Source organism: Nanorana parkeri, unplaced genomic scaffold (assembly GCF_000935625.1).
Source record: "Nanorana parkeri isolate BGI_ZX_2015 unplaced genomic scaffold, ASM93562v1 scaffold411, whole genome shotgun sequence".
NCBI lineage: Eukaryota > Metazoa > Chordata > Amphibia > Anura > Dicroglossidae > Nanorana > Nanorana parkeri.
The window spans coordinates 86,034-107,743 of record NW_017306679.1 but is presented as its reverse complement, the minus strand read 5'-3'; the positions used below and the strand labels follow the sequence as shown (position 1 = coordinate 107,743).

The 21,710-nt window shown below is 40.5% G+C and overlaps 1 protein-coding gene across 1 annotated transcript in view; it reads left to right on the top strand.

The window, feature by feature from the left end:
* The window catches only part of STAB2 (stabilin 2), a 114,693-nt gene extending 97,630 nt beyond the window's left edge, over positions 1–17,063 (top strand). Inside the window, exons 59-69 of the mRNA XM_018559668.1 lie at positions 27–220; positions 2,101–2,242; positions 3,925–4,058; positions 4,400–4,565; positions 5,516–5,622; positions 5,875–5,994; positions 8,046–8,189; positions 9,782–9,892; positions 11,048–11,176; positions 13,936–14,079; positions 16,982–17,063. Of these exons, the coding sequence (XP_018415170.1) occupies positions 27–220; positions 2,101–2,242; positions 3,925–4,058; positions 4,400–4,565; positions 5,516–5,622; positions 5,875–5,994; positions 8,046–8,189; positions 9,782–9,892; positions 11,048–11,176; positions 13,936–14,079; positions 16,982–17,029 (1,439 nt within the window). The 3' untranslated portion in view covers positions 17,030–17,063. The remainder of the gene's footprint in view (positions 1–26; positions 221–2,100; positions 2,243–3,924; positions 4,059–4,399; positions 4,566–5,515; positions 5,623–5,874; positions 5,995–8,045; positions 8,190–9,781; positions 9,893–11,047; positions 11,177–13,935; positions 14,080–16,981) is intronic.
* Positions 17,064–21,710: the final 4,647 nt, after the last annotated feature.

Genomic DNA, 21,710 nt, shown 5'->3' with positions numbered 1-21,710 from the left:
TAATATACATTTTCCTTTTCTTTTAGTGGTAAATCTTTGTAAGACAAATAATGGAGGCTGTGACAAGAATGCAAAGTGCTCACAAAGTGGTGTGAAACTGACTTGCAGCTGTCTGAAAGGATACAGTGGAGATGGAACTGTCTGTATACCCATTGACCGATGTGCTGATGGACTGAACGGCGGGTGCCATGAACATGCCATCTGCACCATGACTGGACCGGTATTGTCTGTTATTGTCATTTAATTTATTGACGGAAACTGGAGCTTAAAAAAATTATGCTTTTTAATAGTCCATAACATTACTGTGTTAAATATACAGTATAATTCAGTGTATGCCCCCGTTATGGCAAGGCAGAGTTCCTTTGAAAGGAATCTGACGTAAATGGCTAATTATTTACGGATAAAAAATATCCTTTTTAAAATATATATTTATGACTTATTTGAGCACTATAGATTATGTATGGCTTTTTTTGGGCCACTTTTGAATTGACTTGACATTGATAAATATACTATATATTCATAGTTTAAACAATTGGGTAGGTAACACAATTTATTGTTAGTACTAAAACAGTTCATCTATAAAAGCTTTGCCTGGCGTATATATAAATGAACCCCAAAGTGTCTCTATATGTAGTACATTTCTATATGGCAGAGTCATGGACTTATAAACATGATAAGCCCTAAACCACTGCAAATAATATATATAACACCCCCTGCCCCCTTTTCAAAAAAATCATGCCTAGCAATGAAGCAGCGCACACAGCGTACCGTGACGTACGCTGGGTCTTGCCAAAAAATGCTAACAGTGTTAGGGGCTTAAAGGGGCATGGTTTATAAAACCTAAGCCTACCCAATGCATACACAGCACACATTCTTACTGTTACAGTTTATTCAACCACAAAATAGGCTTTAATTACTGTTCCACAACCAAGAGTCTCACAGACACTGACAAACCTCAGTACAATCATTTATGATAAATTAAACTATTCTAATACATATACTTTTCTGCAGCCTACCTTAAAGACAAACTTCAGTAGTATATAATGTACATATTGTGCATTGTTCAGGAGTATGCCACATTAAGCTCACTGTGCAGAGCGCAGTAGTCATGAGTATGAAATCTACAATATAGTGCAAGGCTCAGGACTGCATAACACACAAAGTGCCGGCACCAGGAATATGTTATATTAAGCTCAATGTACAGAGTGCAGTAGTCAGGAGTACGAAATGTACACACACAGCTTACTAGCACACACAAGGGTGACTGCATAGCACTCTGCTTGAGAAAGGAGCCACTCTAAAACAGGAAGTCAGGACCAGTGCTCAAGGGATCAGCTGATTCTGCAGGAAACTAAAACTTTTAAAGGAGAACTATGGGCTTAGGGCTTTTCCCCATAGTTCTCCTAAGGGTAACGGGAGGACACAAACTAGCATCCTCCCATCACCCTAAGCTCAGTATACCGCCAGCTGTAGCTGAGACGCCGCAGCTGAAACGGATCCCGACACTTATGTCTGGATCCGCCCAGCTGCATGAGCGACAGCTGGCTCTGCCTATCTAGAGGCAGAGCCAGCTGTACCCGCCCCCTCCCCCGTCTGTTTCGCCAGTCAGCGCTGGAGGATCAGAGCGGGGAGGGGGGAATCCAGTCCCTCCTCTGTCACGGCTCTCTGCCGTGACAGGATCGAGAAGTGAGCGAACGCCGGTATGTGTTCGCTCACTTCCCGATCTACTGACAGTCTCATTGTCACAGGTCGGCAAGAACTATGAGGATGACTGAAAAGCACTCACCTCATAGTTCTCCTTTAAACGTCAAGGAGCAGCATTCATTGTAACTGATTTCATCAGCATTTGGACTAGCTTAATATCACTTTAAGTTCGATGTACAGAGTGCAGTAGTCAGGCGTATGAAATATACAACATAGTGTATATAGTGCAGGCCTCAGCAGTGTGTAATGCAGAGTGCAGGGATCAGGAGCATGTCACACAAAGGCCCGTGTACGAAATACAACCAAAAAGTGTCCGCTCCTACCAGTGCAAGCCCACATGCATTGTTGTTTTTTATTTAGTACTCTTCACAAGCATTCTATTTGCTGTCTTCGCAGGACAAATGTAAATGTGAATGTAAGGACCAATACATTGGAGATGGTGTGAACTGTGCACTGAAGCAACTGCCCATTGACCGATGTATGCAGGATAATGGGCAATGCAGCACGGATGCATTATGTGGCGATTTACACTTTCTAGGTGAGTAAGGATTAGATAAACTCGTTCCCATTAAAGATGCATTACCGTAGTAATGTATTATGGACGCTACATCCAAAATTTTGGCTCTACGCTTAGCATTTGTTTATCTTTTGCAGTTCCATATTTTGTTGTCAAAGCAGCTGGTTCTTACATATATATGTTCACTACCACCAACAGCGTCTTGACTAGTTTTTTCCTGATTAGTTTATAGCAGGCATGTCAAACTTAAATGAGACGGGCGAAATTGAGTGGAATTAAATGATAACTATACCCAAAAACAAAAATTGAATATTGCAGCTTACCAGTCCTTAGATGTGCTGCTGCATTCATTTTTTTAACGTTTGTTCAAGCCAAGAACCTTTTTGTCAAGTACAAAATATCCCTATTGATCTTGTCAGCAATGCAGTGTCCTTGACACTTACTATGAAAGCAAATCAATCTTATCTTTGTTCTGTAAACTACTAATACCATCATTCTTCATGTAATGGAAATGAAAAACAGCTCACATCCAGCCTGGGTGGAAATCCACCCTGCATGGCTACGATGGCTCCCTTTTATAGATACAATGGAGGAGTGAACATAGCCACCCATAGACAAGACATGCAAGATTACAAGGGGGAAAAAGAGAAAAACTAATTTCCATCGCTATGCAGGTTCATTTACCTGGGCGTGCAGGTCTGTACATCACTGAGATCAGCGTATTTTTGGGGTGTGCTGTGTTTACTTTCATCTGTGGATAGGAAGCCTGTACAAATCTATGATAGGCTGTGACTGTGCGTGTCTGCCTGCAGCTGTTCGCATGCAATCACCCAAGATGCGATTACTTGTGGATAGGAACATATACAGTATGAAAGGCTCTGGATTCTAACGGTCTGCATTTAGACTGCATCCAGCTGAAGTGGTTAAAAGGACTGTGAGGTGCAAAGAAGGAATGAGAGGGTTACATGCAGCCCCAGAAAACCACAGTGTGTCTTGCCTGGTTTATATGAAATGAATTAGATCAACTTGCACATTAACAGTATTTAGCAAAAATGTAGTTAAAATGGAAAAATCTAGTTGAGACGCAACATACATTTTCCTGAAAAAAGGGGATCCCTTGGCTCCCTTTGATAGCTTGTCATGTGGACAATGTTAAGACTTGGGGACTGACCTTCAGGGAAAACCAGCAAATCATTGGCTTTTTCTATTAAAAGACCTACCTGCCCTCAAAGACCAAATAATGAATGCCAATTGAACTGGTTTCTTGCTTTCACTCCCCAGGCAGAAGTCTCATTACTGCTACTACTTTACATCCTGCTACACTTTGCTGATTTGTTTTTAATGGTTTTTATAAACAAATTAGATTAGCTCAGTAAATATCTGTATATATGTCAGTGAACATTCTTTAGTTTTTTTATTTACAAGTAGAGTGTATTTTCAAATATATATCAGCTTCTATCTTTTATTTTTAAATCTTAACTGAGCAAACAGAATCAGCAGCAATTGCCCATGGCAACCAGCTTCTCTCTTCAGTCTGCTCCAGTTTTGATAAATTCCCCCCTAAGTTTTTACTGCATCTCCAACACAAGCTGAGAACATTGTAATATACTACTTGTCACATGGCACAGTTTAGTCAACTTTTCAAACAAGATGGATTAGGTTTAAAGCACAAGGTATTTTCTGATTATATTTTTCTCCTACAGATACAAAAGTTGGAGTTTTTCACTTACGTTCACCCAAAGGACAATACAAATACAATTACAGTGAAGCTACACAAGCTTGCAAAGATGAAGATGGGACTTTAGCCACATATAACCAACTAGCCTATGCTCAGGAGGTGACTTTATTAGAACGTACTGCAGATCATGCTAATTTGTCTTATTACTCTTAAATACATAGAGGGGAATTGATCAAAACTAGAGCAGCTGTGGATGGCAACCAATCAGCTTCTCTTTCATTTTTAAATCTTAACTGAACAAACTGAAAAGAGAAGTTGATTGGTTGCCATGCACAGCTGCTCCAGATTTTGTCTGCTCCAGTTTTGAGAAATACCCCCCATACTATATGTAAGGCATGCATGTAAAGAGTTAAAGAAACTTGAGCATGCCTCACACTGATTTGCCAATATTTGAAAAATAAGTGCATTATTGTTCCGGTTTTTTTTTACATTCGTCACAGGCTAACTACCATATGTGTGCTGCTGGGTGGCTGGATGGAGCAAGAGTGGGATATCCTACGGCATTCCCTAATCCTAACTGTGGCTCTGGATATGTTGGCATTGTGGACTATGGGGTTCGTGTTAACATGTCTGAGACATGGGATGTTTTCTGTTACAGATATAAAGGTATATCAACCTATATATATGTCTACACATCCTGCCATATTTTACTGTGAATATGTGGTCCCGTTGATGGGATGTTTTCTGTGGAACTGGATGTGTTGAAAAGAGAAGACACATACTTTTTTTAGATCTCTATCTAACCATTAGGTAAACAATACAGGCTACATTTTAAAACCTACTTTGCCAGTGGCCTTCATTTAGATTTATTATTTTCTACATTTGGATGGTGCCCACACATTTGATTTACAGTATATTGGCACAGTACAAAAGAACCATTTACATCTATCCCTGTCACATGAAAGCTTACAATCTAATGTGTTTACTGTGGTCATATAAACATGTGTTCTTGGATCACTTAAAGTGAACTGGTGCTTTGCCCATGCAGGATTCAATTAACGCCGCCCCCAACAGCAGCTAATACTTGCTTTCTGCTCACTTCCCAGCTGCTCCGTTTAGCTGCCAGGAGTAAAGAGAGTGATTCTTCTATAAGTTCCAAGCCACAACTTGAAGCTTATACAAGGCAGAGGACTCTATTCACCACCTCGTGTGACAGCATTGGATGCCAGAGTGGTCAAACGTTAAGTGCCAGTGCTGTTACATGCGAGGAACATGTGGCTCAAGCAACCTGGATGTACCAGGTATGCGTCTTTGTTTCCAGCAATCAGAGTGGCAGGGGAGTAAAGGTAAGTTCAGTATTCCTGCTTTTGGACGAACTATTAGAAGTGAACCTGCTGCTTTGACCTCTATAGAATTCTTCCTGTGAACAGTAGAAAAACATAAACCTGGATGCAAGTAGGATTCTGGATTGTCAGAATGCTAAGCATTGTTATGCTGCAGATTGTTAAACAGTGAGTCAACATTCTCATATATGTGTGAAGGCAGGCTGTCAAACAAGCTATCTATAACTGAATCTTCTTTTATGCCACTCTCTATATCATTTTGTTATTCTTCAGATGTGCAGTGTACCTGCAAGCCTGGCTATGTGGGAGATGGCTACACCTGCAACGGAAACCTGCTCCAAATGCTCATGTCTTTCCCCGAGTTCTCGTACTTCCTTTTGGTAGGTTGAGAAACAAATAAACTTTCTAAGAATACAAAAGAGAGCATGGGTTAATGAATAAAAGCAATTATTGTCGGGGATGATTTAATAAAACGGTTATAAATTGGGTAATAAATATTTTATTTTAGCTCTCAGAGCTAATAATAAGGAATTGAAATTGACATTTTGACACCGCATACCTAATTGCAGCAGTGCCTAGGTGAATAAGACAAATTGATAGTATAATTGCTTGACATTCATTTCTTCTTGCAGGAAATCTTCAAATATTCCAATTCATCAGCAAAAGGCAAAGAGTTTGTAAGCTACATTAGTGACTTGTCCATACAAGCGACCCTTTTTGTCCCCAGCAATGATGGCTTCAATGAAAATGTGGTAAATGGGCATCTTACGACGACTTACCAATGTGGAATCAGCTTTAACATTTTCTTTACCCAGAACTTCAAGCAAAGCAGGTTTTCTTTCTTATGCATAGTAAAGAAGGGATAAACTTATCAGGTTATCACTGTCAGCAACGGCACTCCCTCACTTCCTGTCCTTGTGACGATGTTCACCGAGGGATTCCATTTTAACTGGGACACATATAGCAATAAAAACAGTGGGAAAGGGCTGGCCATACATTCTGACTGTACGATCTTTGTACAATCCCCTTTTAGATTGCAAAGATTGTTTGACCTCCTAGCTTTGGTCAGTTTGTTTCAGATCATGTAGGCCCTTGCGCTACATGGTAGATCTAAAGCAGATTGTACAATCAACTATCAGAATGTATAGTGTAATGGTTAGCTTTAGAGGCTTTGTAAGGGAGATTTCTCTCACGTTCTCTCTGTATTACCATTGTCTCTGGGATGTACCCTGGCTTTTGCATTGCAGCAATATGCACATTACCACAATGTACAGTAGTGCAACATGCAGACAGTGCAATGTGGTGCTGTTCATTTTGATTGCTGCAGCAACACCATAACGCATGTTAATGCACTGCACAGATATGTATGGGGCCTTTAAGTAAATGTATATCAGAAATATCATCAGCACACCAGTGGATAGTGTTAAAAAATTAAGCATCTTTTATTCACGCATATTTGTCACATCAAAAATTGCAATAGCTATTTTTGATGTGACAAATATGTGTAAATAAAGGACGCTTTATTTTTGAACACTATCCACTGGTTTGCTGGTGACATTTCTGATATACATTGTAAACTGTGGCGCCATCTGCAGTCGCTTCAGCACCCATCTTTCAGTAAGGAGTGCAGTGGTTACCTACAGTTATGTTTTAAGTGAATGGAATCTCTCCAACAGGGACACAGATAGGGGAAAAAAGTTTATAATTATTCCCCATCCTATTCAATCCCAAAAGAAAAGGTTTTGGGTACACTTGAATGTCTGTCTGCAATCAAAATTGATTACTCTAATGATTCCAGGGACGAGATCTGCCCTCTGTAGGTTTATAATACAGACACGCCAGCTGCTAATGCACTCTGTTTATCCAATGGATCCAGTAGCATGGGGTGATTATAACATGTTGAATAACATGAAATGCAGTAAACAGTAATCAGCAGAACACAGGACCTTGATAGTGGGTAGATCTTAGAGCTGGAACAATTGCATTATTAAACTAGATTTATTTATAAATGCACTGAATTCTATGCAGCAAAAAGAGAAGTTACAAAGCTATGTGCATGGATTGGGTGCAGAGTAGGCCCAGTGTACAAACTATGGTGACAAATGTAATTTTAGTTTTGAAGCATATTTTGTGAGTTCCTTCTCTAGTGGTCGGTAGAACAGAATCTACTTTGGTCTCTTCATTAAAATCATCTACAGCAAGGTTATGCAAACTCTGTCCCTCCAGCTGTGTTGGAACTACTAATCCCATTAGGGATTTGCACGACTGACAGCCCGAGGCTAGATGCATGATGGTATTCGTACTTTCACCACAGCTGGAGAACCAGAGTTTGCCAAGCAGCAGTCTACAGTGTCAGAGTTAAGTAAGCACTTGATGAAGAGTTGTTTGGAGTAATACTACCCGTGACTCTTTGTTTTGTTACATATTGGTATAGAGGTCTTGATGGAGATGACTCTACATCTTTTATAAAATTATGCATTGACCATACATAGAAGTAGTCACAAATGGTGCAGTCCACACCTTTACAATGACCATGTATGTAAGTTATGCTAAAACTATTCTGCCGCCAAAGACATGGGGGAAGGTTTTGTTGCAGGCTGGCAGTAAACATGGCAGTCAAAATTTGTATGGTAGCTGTATTAGACCCACAGTGGTGGGGGATTTAGAAGGTATTCAACATGTGCACTCAAAGCATCTGTAGAAATAGTAGGGTACATTTTAACTTGACAGAATACAACGGTTAATATTCTTCATCTGCATAGTAGTATTGTCTTAATTATTTATTATTTCATTAATTTAATAGACTCTCTCTGGACGTGACATAGAATATCACCTTTCAAATGTCACTACACTATATTTTGGGGAACTAAGTAATGGAACATCACTCCAGACAAGGCTGGGTCACAAACTTCTTATTTTGTATGGTGACACTCCCTCGGATTCTCAGGTGAGGGAAACCTGTTTCTATAATACACAGACAATGACATTTCTAAAATGTAATCTGTTTCTACCTTCACCTTATATTTTTAATGGACCATATTTGCCATAATTACTAGCAGTGAATGCTATGACTTTCTCTCTTCGCTTTAGAATTGATATTTGTAAGAGTAAAGCAGGACTATCTAATCGATTCTAGTAGCTACCCTTTATACATTTAAAATACAGCCAGTTTCTGCAAAAATGACACAAATTCTAATTTATCAGCTGTGTACTAGATGATTCACTATGTACAGATTCGACTGCCTGTAATTCCTGCTCCTTTCATGTTTTGAAGGCTTTTTTTCTGAGCTCCACAACTCTTTGTTTATTGAGATCTGCGACGGTTCAGTGACCAGAAATAAAAAAATAAAATAAATGGTTGCTAGCAACACAATCTACAGGCTGTCAGATACTGCCATGACTAGCAACCGAATCAGTGCCATGTTTATTTAGAAATGCCTTACATTTTTGTTAGCAAGTAGCCGATATTGTTAAATTTTAACTAAAATATAAATGCTACTTTTGTATAAAACATTGTATTAAAATTAGGGATGCATCGATACCAAGTACAGTACCGATAATTTTCCAGCTCCAAGACTAGACTAGAGAAAAGTTAGGAGGCAGCTGTCATTTGTAAGGAGCACATGTATGATTTTGTTTTTATAAATATAAATAAAGGGATGCACCGATACCAGTTGTGCGAGTACAAGTGCCGATACTTGCCCAAGTACTCACACTACTGATACATTTTTGTTTATTGTCATGTGACAGTTTTTCTAAAACAATACAGACTAATGATTTCAGGACAGTGGTGGAGTGCCAGAGCCAGGTCCCAGCTAGAACTGCAGCAACCCTGGTAGTTCTCATGAAAATGCCAAGTATCGGTGCATCCCTAATGAAAATGGTACATCTTAAAGAAGAGCTTTACCCTTACCTTTAAAGTGACAACAAAGGCACCTTTAGAAATATTTAGCAATGGTAATCTACAAACAAATACTTCTTATAATTGCAGATTTTTTTACATTTATTTTTTTTGCATACCTTATTTCTCTTTTATCTCCCAGTCTTCTGACTGTGGCCATTTTAACTAAGGGCAGGTTACTATATCTCCATTAACTTCCTGGAACTCTGGCACATGTAACTAGGACATGTGACCATGCACATCATCCCAGGGGAGGGAAAAGCCTTTCTCTGAGATCTCATGAGATTACAGATGACATTTCCCAGCAATGCTCTGCTGATCTAACCTTCCCAGGAATTATTTGTGTTTAAGTAATGAATGAAAGATGATTTCCTATCAGCATGCAGAGCTGCATAGTGATGTTTTTTTTTTTGTAAAATGGGTAAAGAACCGCTTTAAAAACAAAATCTAGCATTTACGCTTATTGATAGATTTTCTGCACCAAGTTGACAACTAAATATATTACACAGTCTGAGGACAAGTTAAAAAACCATCCATCAAGTTCAATCTTAAAAGGAATAAACAAACTTCTAATGCAGAAGTTAGGCCTTTGATTTATATAGAAGGTCTTAATACTTAATGTTTTCTGATTGGTTTAGGACCAAACAAGATATGTAGGTGGAAAGCGTATAATACAGTGGGATTACATTGCTTCAAATGGAATAATACACATGATATCGGAACCACTGAAAGCCCCTCCTCAGAAATTAGTAAGTACAATATGAATCATGAATAAATAAAAAATAAATCAAAAGTGTCTGTGTGTAAATTCAGCTGAAATACAGGTTGGCTTTATACTGTCATAGTGATGTGTGCCATACATTAATCAAGCAAAACAAACGACAAACGCACTCAACAATTTGTCACCAGTTATACAGTAAGGTGCACACGAAATGGGCTTTAAACAGTAAAACAGTAGAAAGGTATCATTTCACACTCACAAACCAGCATGTAAAACAACATGTCTCACCAGTAAGGTTAATAACAGAGGTTTGGATACACGTCTTCTGCAGAGGATGTGAAAGCCGCACTGCCGCGCCAAGGCACCTCTTATAGTGCGGTCCTAACTCTAAACTATGAGAGTCTCCATCTTGGAGCACATGGGGGCAGAAGATTTCAAATTGGGTGCAGGTTTGTCAGGAGGAAGCCCAGCCTCCTTAAAAGCACAGAAACACACAAGGGATCCCGCACATCCCAATGGCAGCTGAGAAACCCCATGCGTCGCTGCACCAAATCGGTCAAGCAAAACCTCTGCCCCCATGTGCTCCAAGATGGAGACTCTCATAGTTTAGAGTTAGGACCGCACTATAAGAGGTGCCTTGGCGCGGCTGTGCGGCTTTCACATTCTCTGTAGAAGACGTGTATCCAAACCTCTGTTGTTATCCTTAGTGGTGAGACAAGTTGTTTTACATGCTGGTTTGTGAGTGTGCCATGATGCCTTTCTACTGCCATACATTAATAACATTTAGCACCACCAATCAGTGTCAGATGTGTCTTAGAAGTCTAAATCTGATCGGTGGCTATGGGAACAATAATTCCACTTCTTAGAAGGAAATACAATGATAAAGAAGGTGCGATGGAGCTTCCATGTGGAAAACAATATGTGTTATAATGTTATAACACGTTTTTGATGTCTGTAGCAACCATTAGGCCTCCAACTATATTCTCTGCGGCATATATTTGAAAAGAAAAAGGTACCTCATTGGTTGCCATCGACAACAAGAACATTTGTTATTGGCACCCTTAAAGGCACCTATGTACATCGAGAACTCTTCCCCTGCCTTATGAATTGTGGTAAATCTCCTATTGTCTTAATACTAATAAATACAGTTTAGTCTTACTCAGCAATGTCTCTATGTGACTAGGTCCTACATGCTGGCCACGGAGCAGGCATATTTTTCGGCATCGTCGTCATCATTGCTTCACTGGCATTAGCCGTATACGCCTATAAGAAATACAGCAGAAAGGATTTCCAGTTCCAACAGTTTCACGAGGTAACAATTACAAAGATATATCTAGAATACCATTTTGTTTTGTACATACCATTAATAACGTCCAAGCTCAGGACATTTCATGAAAACAGCACACTGTGATGTCTCTTGTAAATGTCAGAATGTGGTAAATAAAGATAGTGTGGTACTATAAAATGCCAATGCCAGCAGAGGAATGTAAAAATGAGGTGTCCGCGTTGTTTACTGGCAGGGATGAAGCCAGTCACTCACACAGATCCTTGTGACCCGAGTCACACAGCTTACTGAACCTGTGACTTCAGTACTGTAAATACCACCACAGGATATCCTACTGAAATAGGACATTCCTCGAAAATCATTATTAGTTTATGAATACATATGACATTGAATCACATTTAATGGCATCAGACAAGGCCTGAGTCGTTTAAATACAGAAACATATATATATATATCTGCTATTTTTATTACTGTTTATTCAGAGCCAAAATATTCTGCAATGGTTACCAGAGTAAACTGAACTGTTCACCTTAAACCTCCTGAAAAACGCTAACAGTCTAATGATCGTACAGACCTGCACTAGGGATTTTCAGCAAAATGACAGATTGTGCAGCTTGTGTTCTTAAATTTTCATTATCCAGAGAAAAAGGGGGTTAAGCATTAGGCACAAAGTAGAAATCCATGCCTCTCTATTCTAAAAATAGGAGGATCCTAACTTGTTTAATGTCCAAAGAGGATTGTTACTTCACTTAGGGCCCATTCAAACCTCTGCAGTGCAGGGTGTTGCTGCAATGCCACACACATTAGGTTGCCATTGATAATGGAGGGCATCTCAACACACTTTTAAGCACACCACAATGCATTAAATGCACTGTATCTAAAAAAATGCTAATGCATGGGCAACTCATTCATTTGCATGGGCTGGCTTAAGGCAACTCATGTGAACATGTGACAGTCAACGCAATGCTCCAGAATAGCACAGTGTGGTATTGTTCAACAATGATGTGTAAAAGCTGTAACTTTTAATCGATCTATTGACTTCATAATTTGCTATTCAACCTAATATAGAGCTCAACCGAAAAAGTATGCTGAAGATACCAAACAACAGGTGGAGTGCTGTGTTGGAGACATAAAGACAGGCAATCCAGCTGCTGCAGTCCATAAACTATCATTTACCTAATGGAAATTTAACAGTATAGGAAGATATGATATATAGAATATGATAATCAATTAATTTAAGAGAGAAACATGCATTGAATGCTAAGCTTGTTTTTGTGTCTCTGGTATCTCAGCCCCTTTAAAATATAAGTATTTTTTAAATGTACAGTTCCTTGAAAATGGGGTCTCTGATGGTATATTTCCCACCATGGATATTCAAAATGAAAGGCATAAGATTTAATAATTGCAAGATACCCTGATCCATGTGTACAATATGTCCTAGCCATATTTATTTCCCTAGCATATTATATTGTATTCATTATATGGATATTGTTGGTTTGCATAGATTTGTAATCAACAAAATAGACTTTATACTAAAAGCATACTGCTAATCATGGAACTCTAAAATGAACCTGTGCCCAGACCATGCACACTACAGTAATTACTCTGAACAAGCAGTCAAATCACTTTAAAACTTTGTGGCTATGACATTGAGGAGAAATTCACAATAGAGCCACTAAAAATAAGCTCCTCTCTCATCCAGCTTCACATGCTGGCTAGTCATCTGTCCACACAATTAAAAGTAAATAAAGGAGGAAATCAGTCATAGAGCAGGTTTTATATGGAAACACGTGTACTACTGAAATGTATAGGGTTATTCACAAAAGGGTGACGAGTTTGGAGAAGGCAGGAGAAGTGAACAATCTAGGACTACATAGCTGATTTCAAATCATTCTCCAACTCAGCTCACTTTCCAGTTCAGCTATGTTGTCCTAGATTGGTCACTTCTCCTGCCTTCTCCAAACCCTTCACCCTACTGTGAATAACCCTGTTAATGTGTGATAACATTTGCAGACTATGATTACTCTTCCTGTCCTACTTCCTGTTTGCACAACTTGAATGAATCAATGAATCTCCTTTTTCAAAAATAAAAAAATGTAAAAGAATGCTAGTTGCCTGACTGAGCGAATGGCTTTAAGACCATCACTGAACTAGATCACAAACTCAGTACTTAAAGTGACATTAAACCCTTAGATTTTTTTCACGTACACTAAACTGATGAGCGGTAAAAGCTTTTAAAGCGTCGCCTATGGCCAATTTTGGGTATGCTAGTTTTTTGCGATTTTGCGAGTGCGCGCAATTTTTACGCTTGACATGTTTGGTGTCTATTTACCCGACGTGACCCCATCTTTTATATTTTACCAAAAAAGTGGGTAATATTAGTTGTTTTATAGCCTAATGTAAAAAAAAAACGTTTTTTTCTCAAAATTTTCAGTAATTTCTCCTGAATATAGTAAAAAATAAAACCCGCAGTGGTGATTAAATACCACCAAAAGAAAGCTCTATCTGTCCCCAAAAAATGGTATAAAATTCATTTCAGTACAGCGTTGCGTGACGGAATAAATGTCAGTCAAATTACCGCAGCGCTGAATACTGAAAAATGGCCTGGCCAGGTAGGGGATCTAAACACCTGGTCTTCAAGCAGTTAAGCAACAGAGCCAGGCATTTTCAGGAGATAGCCATCTACATATTCCAGTACAAGTTTCCTTCAACTGCATAAATTAAAAAGACTGGTGATGTATTTTGTCAATGTGTGAATACTAAACAAAGATTTATTCTTAATACAGTATGAAGAAGATAAACCCTCTGTGTCAGTGTCGGAGTTTGACACATCACCATCATCAAACATTGCCAACCCCATGTATGAAAGTGCCGCAAAGGCCACCATTCCAGCTGAGCCCGCAGGGGAATTAGTTTATCATCCGTTTTCTGTAAGTTTCCAAAGCGATTTTATGTTTATGATGACTGATTTTTCATGTTTTTAACACAACAGTAAATTTCTCATTTAATGTTCATGCTGCCAAATCAGATGAGCCATGCTTTTTGTGAACTGGAAAATGTAAAGCATGAGTTGTCCGAGTGCATTATAGCAAGCTGCAAAAAAACAATTGCTTGACAAAAAAGGTTTTCTATTTTCTACTACAAAATAAGGACATAATGCAAATTCTGACCTTTGTATAAACAGGTCATACAGTGTAAATTCATGTGTAATCACTATTTCCACAGTGTCTGAACACCATTTTGTATGTGACCCGTGTTGTACTTAGCAGGCAGTGCAGGAAACCATGACACGCTGATGGCAAGAAAGAGATCATCTATTTAAAGACCCTCCTATTAAATTTCTGAATGCTTACAGGGCCTCATGCAGTGGGACACTTGCCATTTTGTCACAATGTCTGAAAGCTCCTTCCTAAATCAGCCAATATCCAAACACTGGATATGTAATAACATTTGTATTAAGGCAGACTTTTATTTTACTGCTGAACTCCAAGTACATATAAAAAACACAGATTATTGCAGCTCTGTAATCACTAATACATCATCAAATGCATTATTTAAATGCAAGCAGTATATGTATATACATTTGACCCTGTACAGCAGAGTTAGAGTGTGAGAGGAAGAAGCAGCACAAAGAGCCATTCAGTTCATATGCTGACAAGGTTGGTAAAGAAAGCAGAGTGGACAGTGGAAGGAGAAGCAGCACAGTGAGCTCACCTCTGTCAGTCAAAGGCTGGGGTAGGTCCAGGACAGAGGTAATGGGATGAAGGATCTGGCCAAACTGAGGACATCTCTGTGACAGAAAAAAAAAATCTCTGGACTGAAGGTGAATAATGCAGCAAGTGCTGTTTTAAAAAAATCTTTTTTAATGGGCTATTCATTTTTATTTTAGGAGTACCCCTTACTCATTCACATGGGAGAAGGCGGCATCTGGGTGCCCCCTTAATTAAAGAGGTACCCGAAGCAAATAAGCCCCCTTGCCCACAGACACCCACAACCACCGGGTCAGGGTTGTGGGGATGAGGCCCTTATCCCCATCAGCACGGGGACAAGGTGCTTTTCCAGGGGCCCTGCCAGGCCTATGCTTGGATCAAGGGTCTGGTATGGAATTTTAGGGGGGACCACACGTTTTTACCCTCAATTTTTGGGGGTGAGGTTCCTCCTTAACCTCCTACCAGATGTCCTGCCATTACCCTAAGGAGGACTATGGGGGAAAGCCCTGACCCCATAGTTCTCCTTTAAGGGCCTGCTATGACTTTTAGGGGGAACCCTACGCTTTAAAAAATTGGTCCCTCCTAAAGGGTCCGGTATTGTTTGGGAGGGGGAATTGCACAAAAAAAAAAAGTATTTTTGTTCTTTAGAAATGTCAGTTTTGCTGCAGCAGGTTCTATACATCCTACGGATCCGCCACTTCACAGGCAGGTTAAGGGAACCCCTCAGGCACAATATTTGAAGGAATTTTTATTTTTTATTCTTACCCTTTAAGTGATGTTAAAATCACTGCTCCTTACAAAACGGTATTTTGTTGTTTTCATTGATTCCTGTCCCATACACCTTTTATGGACAATAACTTGCATATAAGCCCTCTTATAGGGACATTATTTTTGAAAGTTCGACCTCCATTGACTTGCATTTGGTTCGAGTTCGTATTCGAACCTTTTGGCCGTTCTGGTGTTCGAATTTGAACCGAACACCTGGGAATCACTAGTGTAAATGTAATACAAGATGTTCACAGTGTGAATTACTCTGCAAACGTTTTACAAATACACCCCTTTGTCTTTTACACACCTACACACACCCACTCTCCATAAAAATAAAACATGAATGTTCAGTCATGGAACATTAGTGACTGTCTTGGCAAGTCTATGGGCACCCTAAAGTGGGGAAGGGACCTTTGTACAAGCACAAGGGAATATTTAAAGACTTTCTAAACACCCTTTGATAAAGTTTTACATGCAGCTTTGGGGGTGCTTTAGACAAAGCATACACAGAGCCAAATTCAGTAAAATGAAAATGTGGTTATTTGGGAAAAAAGTGTTGAGGAAAAACAAAAGATAGGAACCTCTACTGTTTTTGTTTGGCTATGTAAAGTGTGCCATATCAGGCCAATAGTGTGTAGAACGTTCTCCCTGTAGCATGCGATGTGTGTTCTTGTTCATGAATTCACACTTCTGCATGTGTTGCAGTGTATTTGATAACGCTCATTCCTTGATATGAATGGGTCCATATAGTATCCCTACCACACTAACCTACAGCACATATGTGAACATAGAAAAGAATGAGATTTCTGCTTGTACAGGATCTTCATGTAACAAAATATATGAGTTTTGCTGCTGCATCAAAACAGACAGGTGGGAATACAGAAGCACTATCTTGTATGAGCTGGTTGGAAAGGCTGTACAGTGGAAGAGACAGGACCAAGGGTTCAGAGGGAGAACTCAACCCGTGATTTAGGAAACAACCTTGGGATTTGTAGTGTCACCACAGCTGGAGGACCAGAGTTTGGCTACCCCTGACCTATATGATAACATGGGGGAAATAACACTGTGTTCTCTCAGAGACTAAGTAAAATATCTGCTTGGTTATATGGCATATTTTGTTACAAGAAGTGGCTTTATATATATATATATAATGTATTATTATACACACACACACACAAACAAAATTGGTTTCCTTTGGGGGGTTTTTTCCCCTGCTCCTAAAATATTTTATGCCGATTTGCTCTATTCTGTATGCAAGTTAGAATTTATAAGTCATAAACTACAGACATTGTATATGTATGTAATGGGATCTATAAAAAGTTTTATTGCACATGTGTTCTGATTCCCCTTTTAGGAGTCGGATGAGCAGCAGCTAGTAACCTTTGGCGGACTAACCAAATGAAAAAGAAACAGCTAATGTAGCATGACATTAAACAGTGACAGAAGTTTTCCTTGTAAAAGAAGACATTTGTAGTAAAGATCTGATGCCACTGACAGGAAAAAAAAAGACTATTTGCCACCTTTGTAATCTAATATTGTCAGACTCATTCATGTCTGAATGTTCAGTTTCTTGCCTCCAGAAAACCTGAGCCTTGCTCTGGGGCAGTTCATCAAATTACTGGCTCTTTTTGCTGTGAAATTGTAAATAAAACGTTTTAATGATTATATTTTCATGTCAGCCTGTCTTTCCCTGGGAACATTTTATAAATCACATGTTTATTTAGTATAAGATTGGTGTCTGTGGGGCAACACAGAAGCAATCAGATTCAACCTGCACCATTAAAAGACAGTTGATGAATGATAATTAGAATTTAAATGGTAGCTGTAGGACATTGTAAAGCAGCCCTGACAGAAAGTGCATCTAAACCCCAAAAACAAAACTATATTGCAACTTACAAAACTGGATGACATTTAGGTTTGCTAAAGCACTGTGTATCAAACCACTACTTTTTAAACCTATTTTCATCATTTGAAGCTAGAAACTCTACTTGGTGGAGGGAGGAAATGACAGGTGGATTCCAGCCGCAATTGTTGGCCCTGAATATGAATATGGCCCTGCATTTAGTGCCCTGAGATCCAAGAAGGGGCAAATATGCCTTTTGGATTTGGAACAGTAAACAGGTTGGAATAAAACCTATGTCCCAGTTCCTGCAGGGGAATGTTTCCAAAGACACCTCATTCCAGAAGACCTGAGAGAGCCCAATCAAAATATGTTAATCTCTGCAGAGACACACGTAGGTTGGAAGTAAGAAAACAAGGAGGGCATAAAATTAGTTTGAACAGCTTGCATTTCAGATACATGGGTGCCTAAGGTGGTGTCTTAGGGCTACAACTATATCACATATACTGTATATTCAAAGATCAACAGACAATCCCCACTTTGTAAAGTGGGGGTGCACCTTCATGCAGAGGAAAGCTAGTCTGAGGATTTTTGGAGATAGATTTGCTGTCTGCTTCTTCTGCTGAGGAAGATGGGTACCCTTAACATCTGAACCCTGATAAGTTGTTTCTCCCCTAAATACTCAGAAAATTTGGAAAAGAGAGGGTGCAAAGGCAAAGTGTTCATGGCCTTAAAAGTTTTAAATGGCCCCAAACTTAAAACAGCACTAGTAGAAGCAACAGGCTAATCCTCTCATTTCAAAGTGAGACGCACTGCATTAATAAGAGCCAAAACGCCTCCTTAAATTTAGGAGTAGAGTAAGACACCGCATGGGGCAAGCACATCTAGCAAAGCCACTAGCGATGCAGGTAAAGCAGAGCTAGAATTTTCTAGAGAGGGCATGGGAGCATACTTGTGGCCTCTGTGGTCATAAAATCTTGCATGGCTGCAGTAAAACCCTCAGCAGACCCAGACATACACAACAGAGCTAAGGAGGATTCTGTGGTGAGAGACTCTAATAGCACAGCTTATAACTCCAGGCAGCAGGAAGATGGCATTGAAGATAGATGGATTGAAGCTGGAAGAATCTTTGTAAGCACCAGCAGCAGTGGGGGGCATTCTTCCCTGACACTATATGGCAAGAGAGAGCATACGTGCGACACGTCACCGAATTGATTAAATTCGCACCTCTTCCAGAGCAAAGCAAGATGGACATGGGAAATAACAGCTCACAGCAACCCAATAAAATAAGGGAGCTCACGGATCGACCTACTCAGTAGGTGAGTTGTCAAAAACAGAACAAGCACAGAGGCAATTTCAGAAGCTCATGACCTGGAAAGCACTCTATAGCTAACTTAACTAGAATAGAATCTGGAAAGCGTCCCACAGAAGACCCAGTACCTGAAGGACACTTCCAGGTTAGCGCTGCAACGTCCAGATGCAGTATGGTCCAAAAGTCAGGCTGAGAACAACTGGAGGGTAGGGATGCACAGATACTTTTCGAGTACCAGTGCAGATACTTGGCATTTTCATGAGAGCTACCAGGGTGGCAGCTGGGGCCTGGCTCTGGCACTCCACCACAGAAAAACTGTAAATGAACTGCAATAAACAAAAATGTATCAGTACTTGTAAGTACTCGGCCAGTACCAGTACTCGCAAAACTGGTATCTTTTCATCCCTTTATTTTTATTTATTAGGGCCTGTTCACATGAGTTTTAGGTCTGGATCAGGTGCGGATGTGCAGACGCGGTGCTATGTGTTTTGCCGCATTTTTGATGCGTTCCAGTTAAAATATATATATGTATTTTTTGCTGGAGTGGGGCTGTCAGTACGTTAGCTGCAGTGCAGTGCGTTTTTGCGTTTCCCGACCGTTTCCTGGCCGTACAAAATGTGACATGCAGTATTTTTCTATCGTAACCTGAACGGACTGCGCACGTGAGAACTGTAGCCCATAAACACATAGGGATACATTGGGATGCATTTTTAGTGCAGGAGCGTACAGATCAGGTCAGCACAGAAAACGGACGTCGTGTGAACAGGCCCTAAAAACAAAATCATAAAAATCATACATTAAAACAGAGATGTAATTGCCAACCGACTAAATCCACTCCTTCCGGGAGTGATCCACACTGATCAGGTGGGGTTTGTCCAAGGGAGAGAGGCACAGGATAACACCATCCGGACACTCGTGTTGATGCATCATGCTAAAAAGTCAGGTACACCGCTTTGCCTCCTGTCGGTAGACACAGACAAGGCATTTGATCGCCTGGACTGGTGTTTCCTGCATCGCACTTTAGAGCAAATAGGCATTCGACCTGCCATGCTTAGAAACATCATGGCCCTCTACTCGAGCCCATCGGCTAGGGTTCACGTCAATGGATCGCTCTCCCCTAGCTTTAAGATCACTAATGGCACCAGACAGGGCTGCCCGTTGTCCCCTCTCCTCTACATCCTCACCATGGAGCATCTGGCAGTCGCCCTCCGACACAACTCGGCCTTTCAGGGACTACAGGTGGGGCCCCACAGATCCAAACTGGCGCTCTTTGCTGACGACCTCCTGCTTTATGTGACCAATCCTCATATCGCCATGCCCACAATACTACAGGAAGTTCAACGTTTCAGTTCCCTTAGTAATTTTTGGGTCAACCTCACTAAGTCGGAAATCCTAAATGTGTCCCTAGGAGCGACAGACTTGCGCCGATTGACAGACAATTACCCTTTCCACATTTGCTCCACATCTTTGAAGTACTTAGGCATCTCTATCCCGACTGATGTGACTGACCTGTACTCTACCAACTTCCGCCCGCTATTGGATAAGGTGACCGGAGACCTGGCAGCCTACGGTAGACGTATTTCATGGCTAGGTAGGATCAATGTGCTCAAAATGGATGTAGTCCCCCGGTTTCTCTACTTCTTCCAGACTGGGCCCATAGCCCTACCACACACCTACCTGAAACAGGTCCAACGGGTCTTCTCAAGATTCATATGGTGCACCTCGCACCCTAGATTGGGATACAAGACATTGACACTTCCGAAGCGTAGGGAGGGGACAGGTGCGCCAGATATTTTTCTCTACCAGGCCTCAGCAGTATTGATCCGCATAGTAGACTGCAGACATGTGCGATTTGTTCCGAAATTCGTTTTGGACGAATTTTCGGTAATTCCGAGATTCGGATGCATCCGAATTTCGAATTAAAGCTAAGACGAATGCAAACGAATCCGAAATTCCCGATTTCCCGAAATTCGTTATTAAACGAATTTCGTTGCAACAAAACGACATTAGGGAAAAAAAACTACCTATAGAAATGTTGGAGAAGGTAAATATAAAGTACAGAAGCGATAGCGTAGAGGGTAGGGGACAGGTTTGCCATTGTTAAGGTCGCAGGTTCTAGTCCCGGGTAGGTAGTGTAATGGATAAAGATTTTTTTTTCTTTGCTTTTGAATTGGCATTCTCCTATTGACCTAAATGTAATTTTTTTTTCTCATTTTGCTATTGGAAAATTAAATTATTATTTTTTAGACTGCAGAAAATGATAATTTTAAAGGGGAACCCCAGCCCCCAAAAATGGGGAAAAGAAACGTGGGGTCCCCCTAACAGACCCTTGATCCGAGCACAGGCCCGGCAGGGCAGGAAAGTGGGGGGACGATCGAGCGCCCCCCCCCCTGCGCCTTACCAGGCCACATGCCCTCGTCATTGGAAGGGTGTCCCCATGCCGATGGGGACAAGGGCCTCTTCCCCACAACCCTGACCCGGTGGTTGTGGGGGTCTGCGGGCAAGGGGGCTTATTTGCATCGGGGTACCCCTTTAAATAAGGGGCACCCAGATGCCGCCCCCCCCATGTGAATGAGTAAGGGGTACTTGTACCCCTACCCATTCACTAAAGGGTTAAATCAAATAGTTAGTAAAAAGTCCAGACTTTTGACAAAATCCTTTAATTGAAAAAAAAACAAAACAGTTAATTTTTGACTATTCCTTTAATACATTTTTTTAATTAAAATGGCTCCATCGATGTAATCCAGAGTCAGGATCAGGATGCAGCACCCCCGCCGACCCGCCAAAATAAAAAAAGTCCCGCCGCAGACGACCACCCGAATCCGACGAAAACTAGCCGCACAAAAATGACATTCTCAGCTGTCAAATGCTACATATTGCATTCATATATATCTAATGCTTCTGTGGTTAAAGTATAGAGGCTATAGTGTA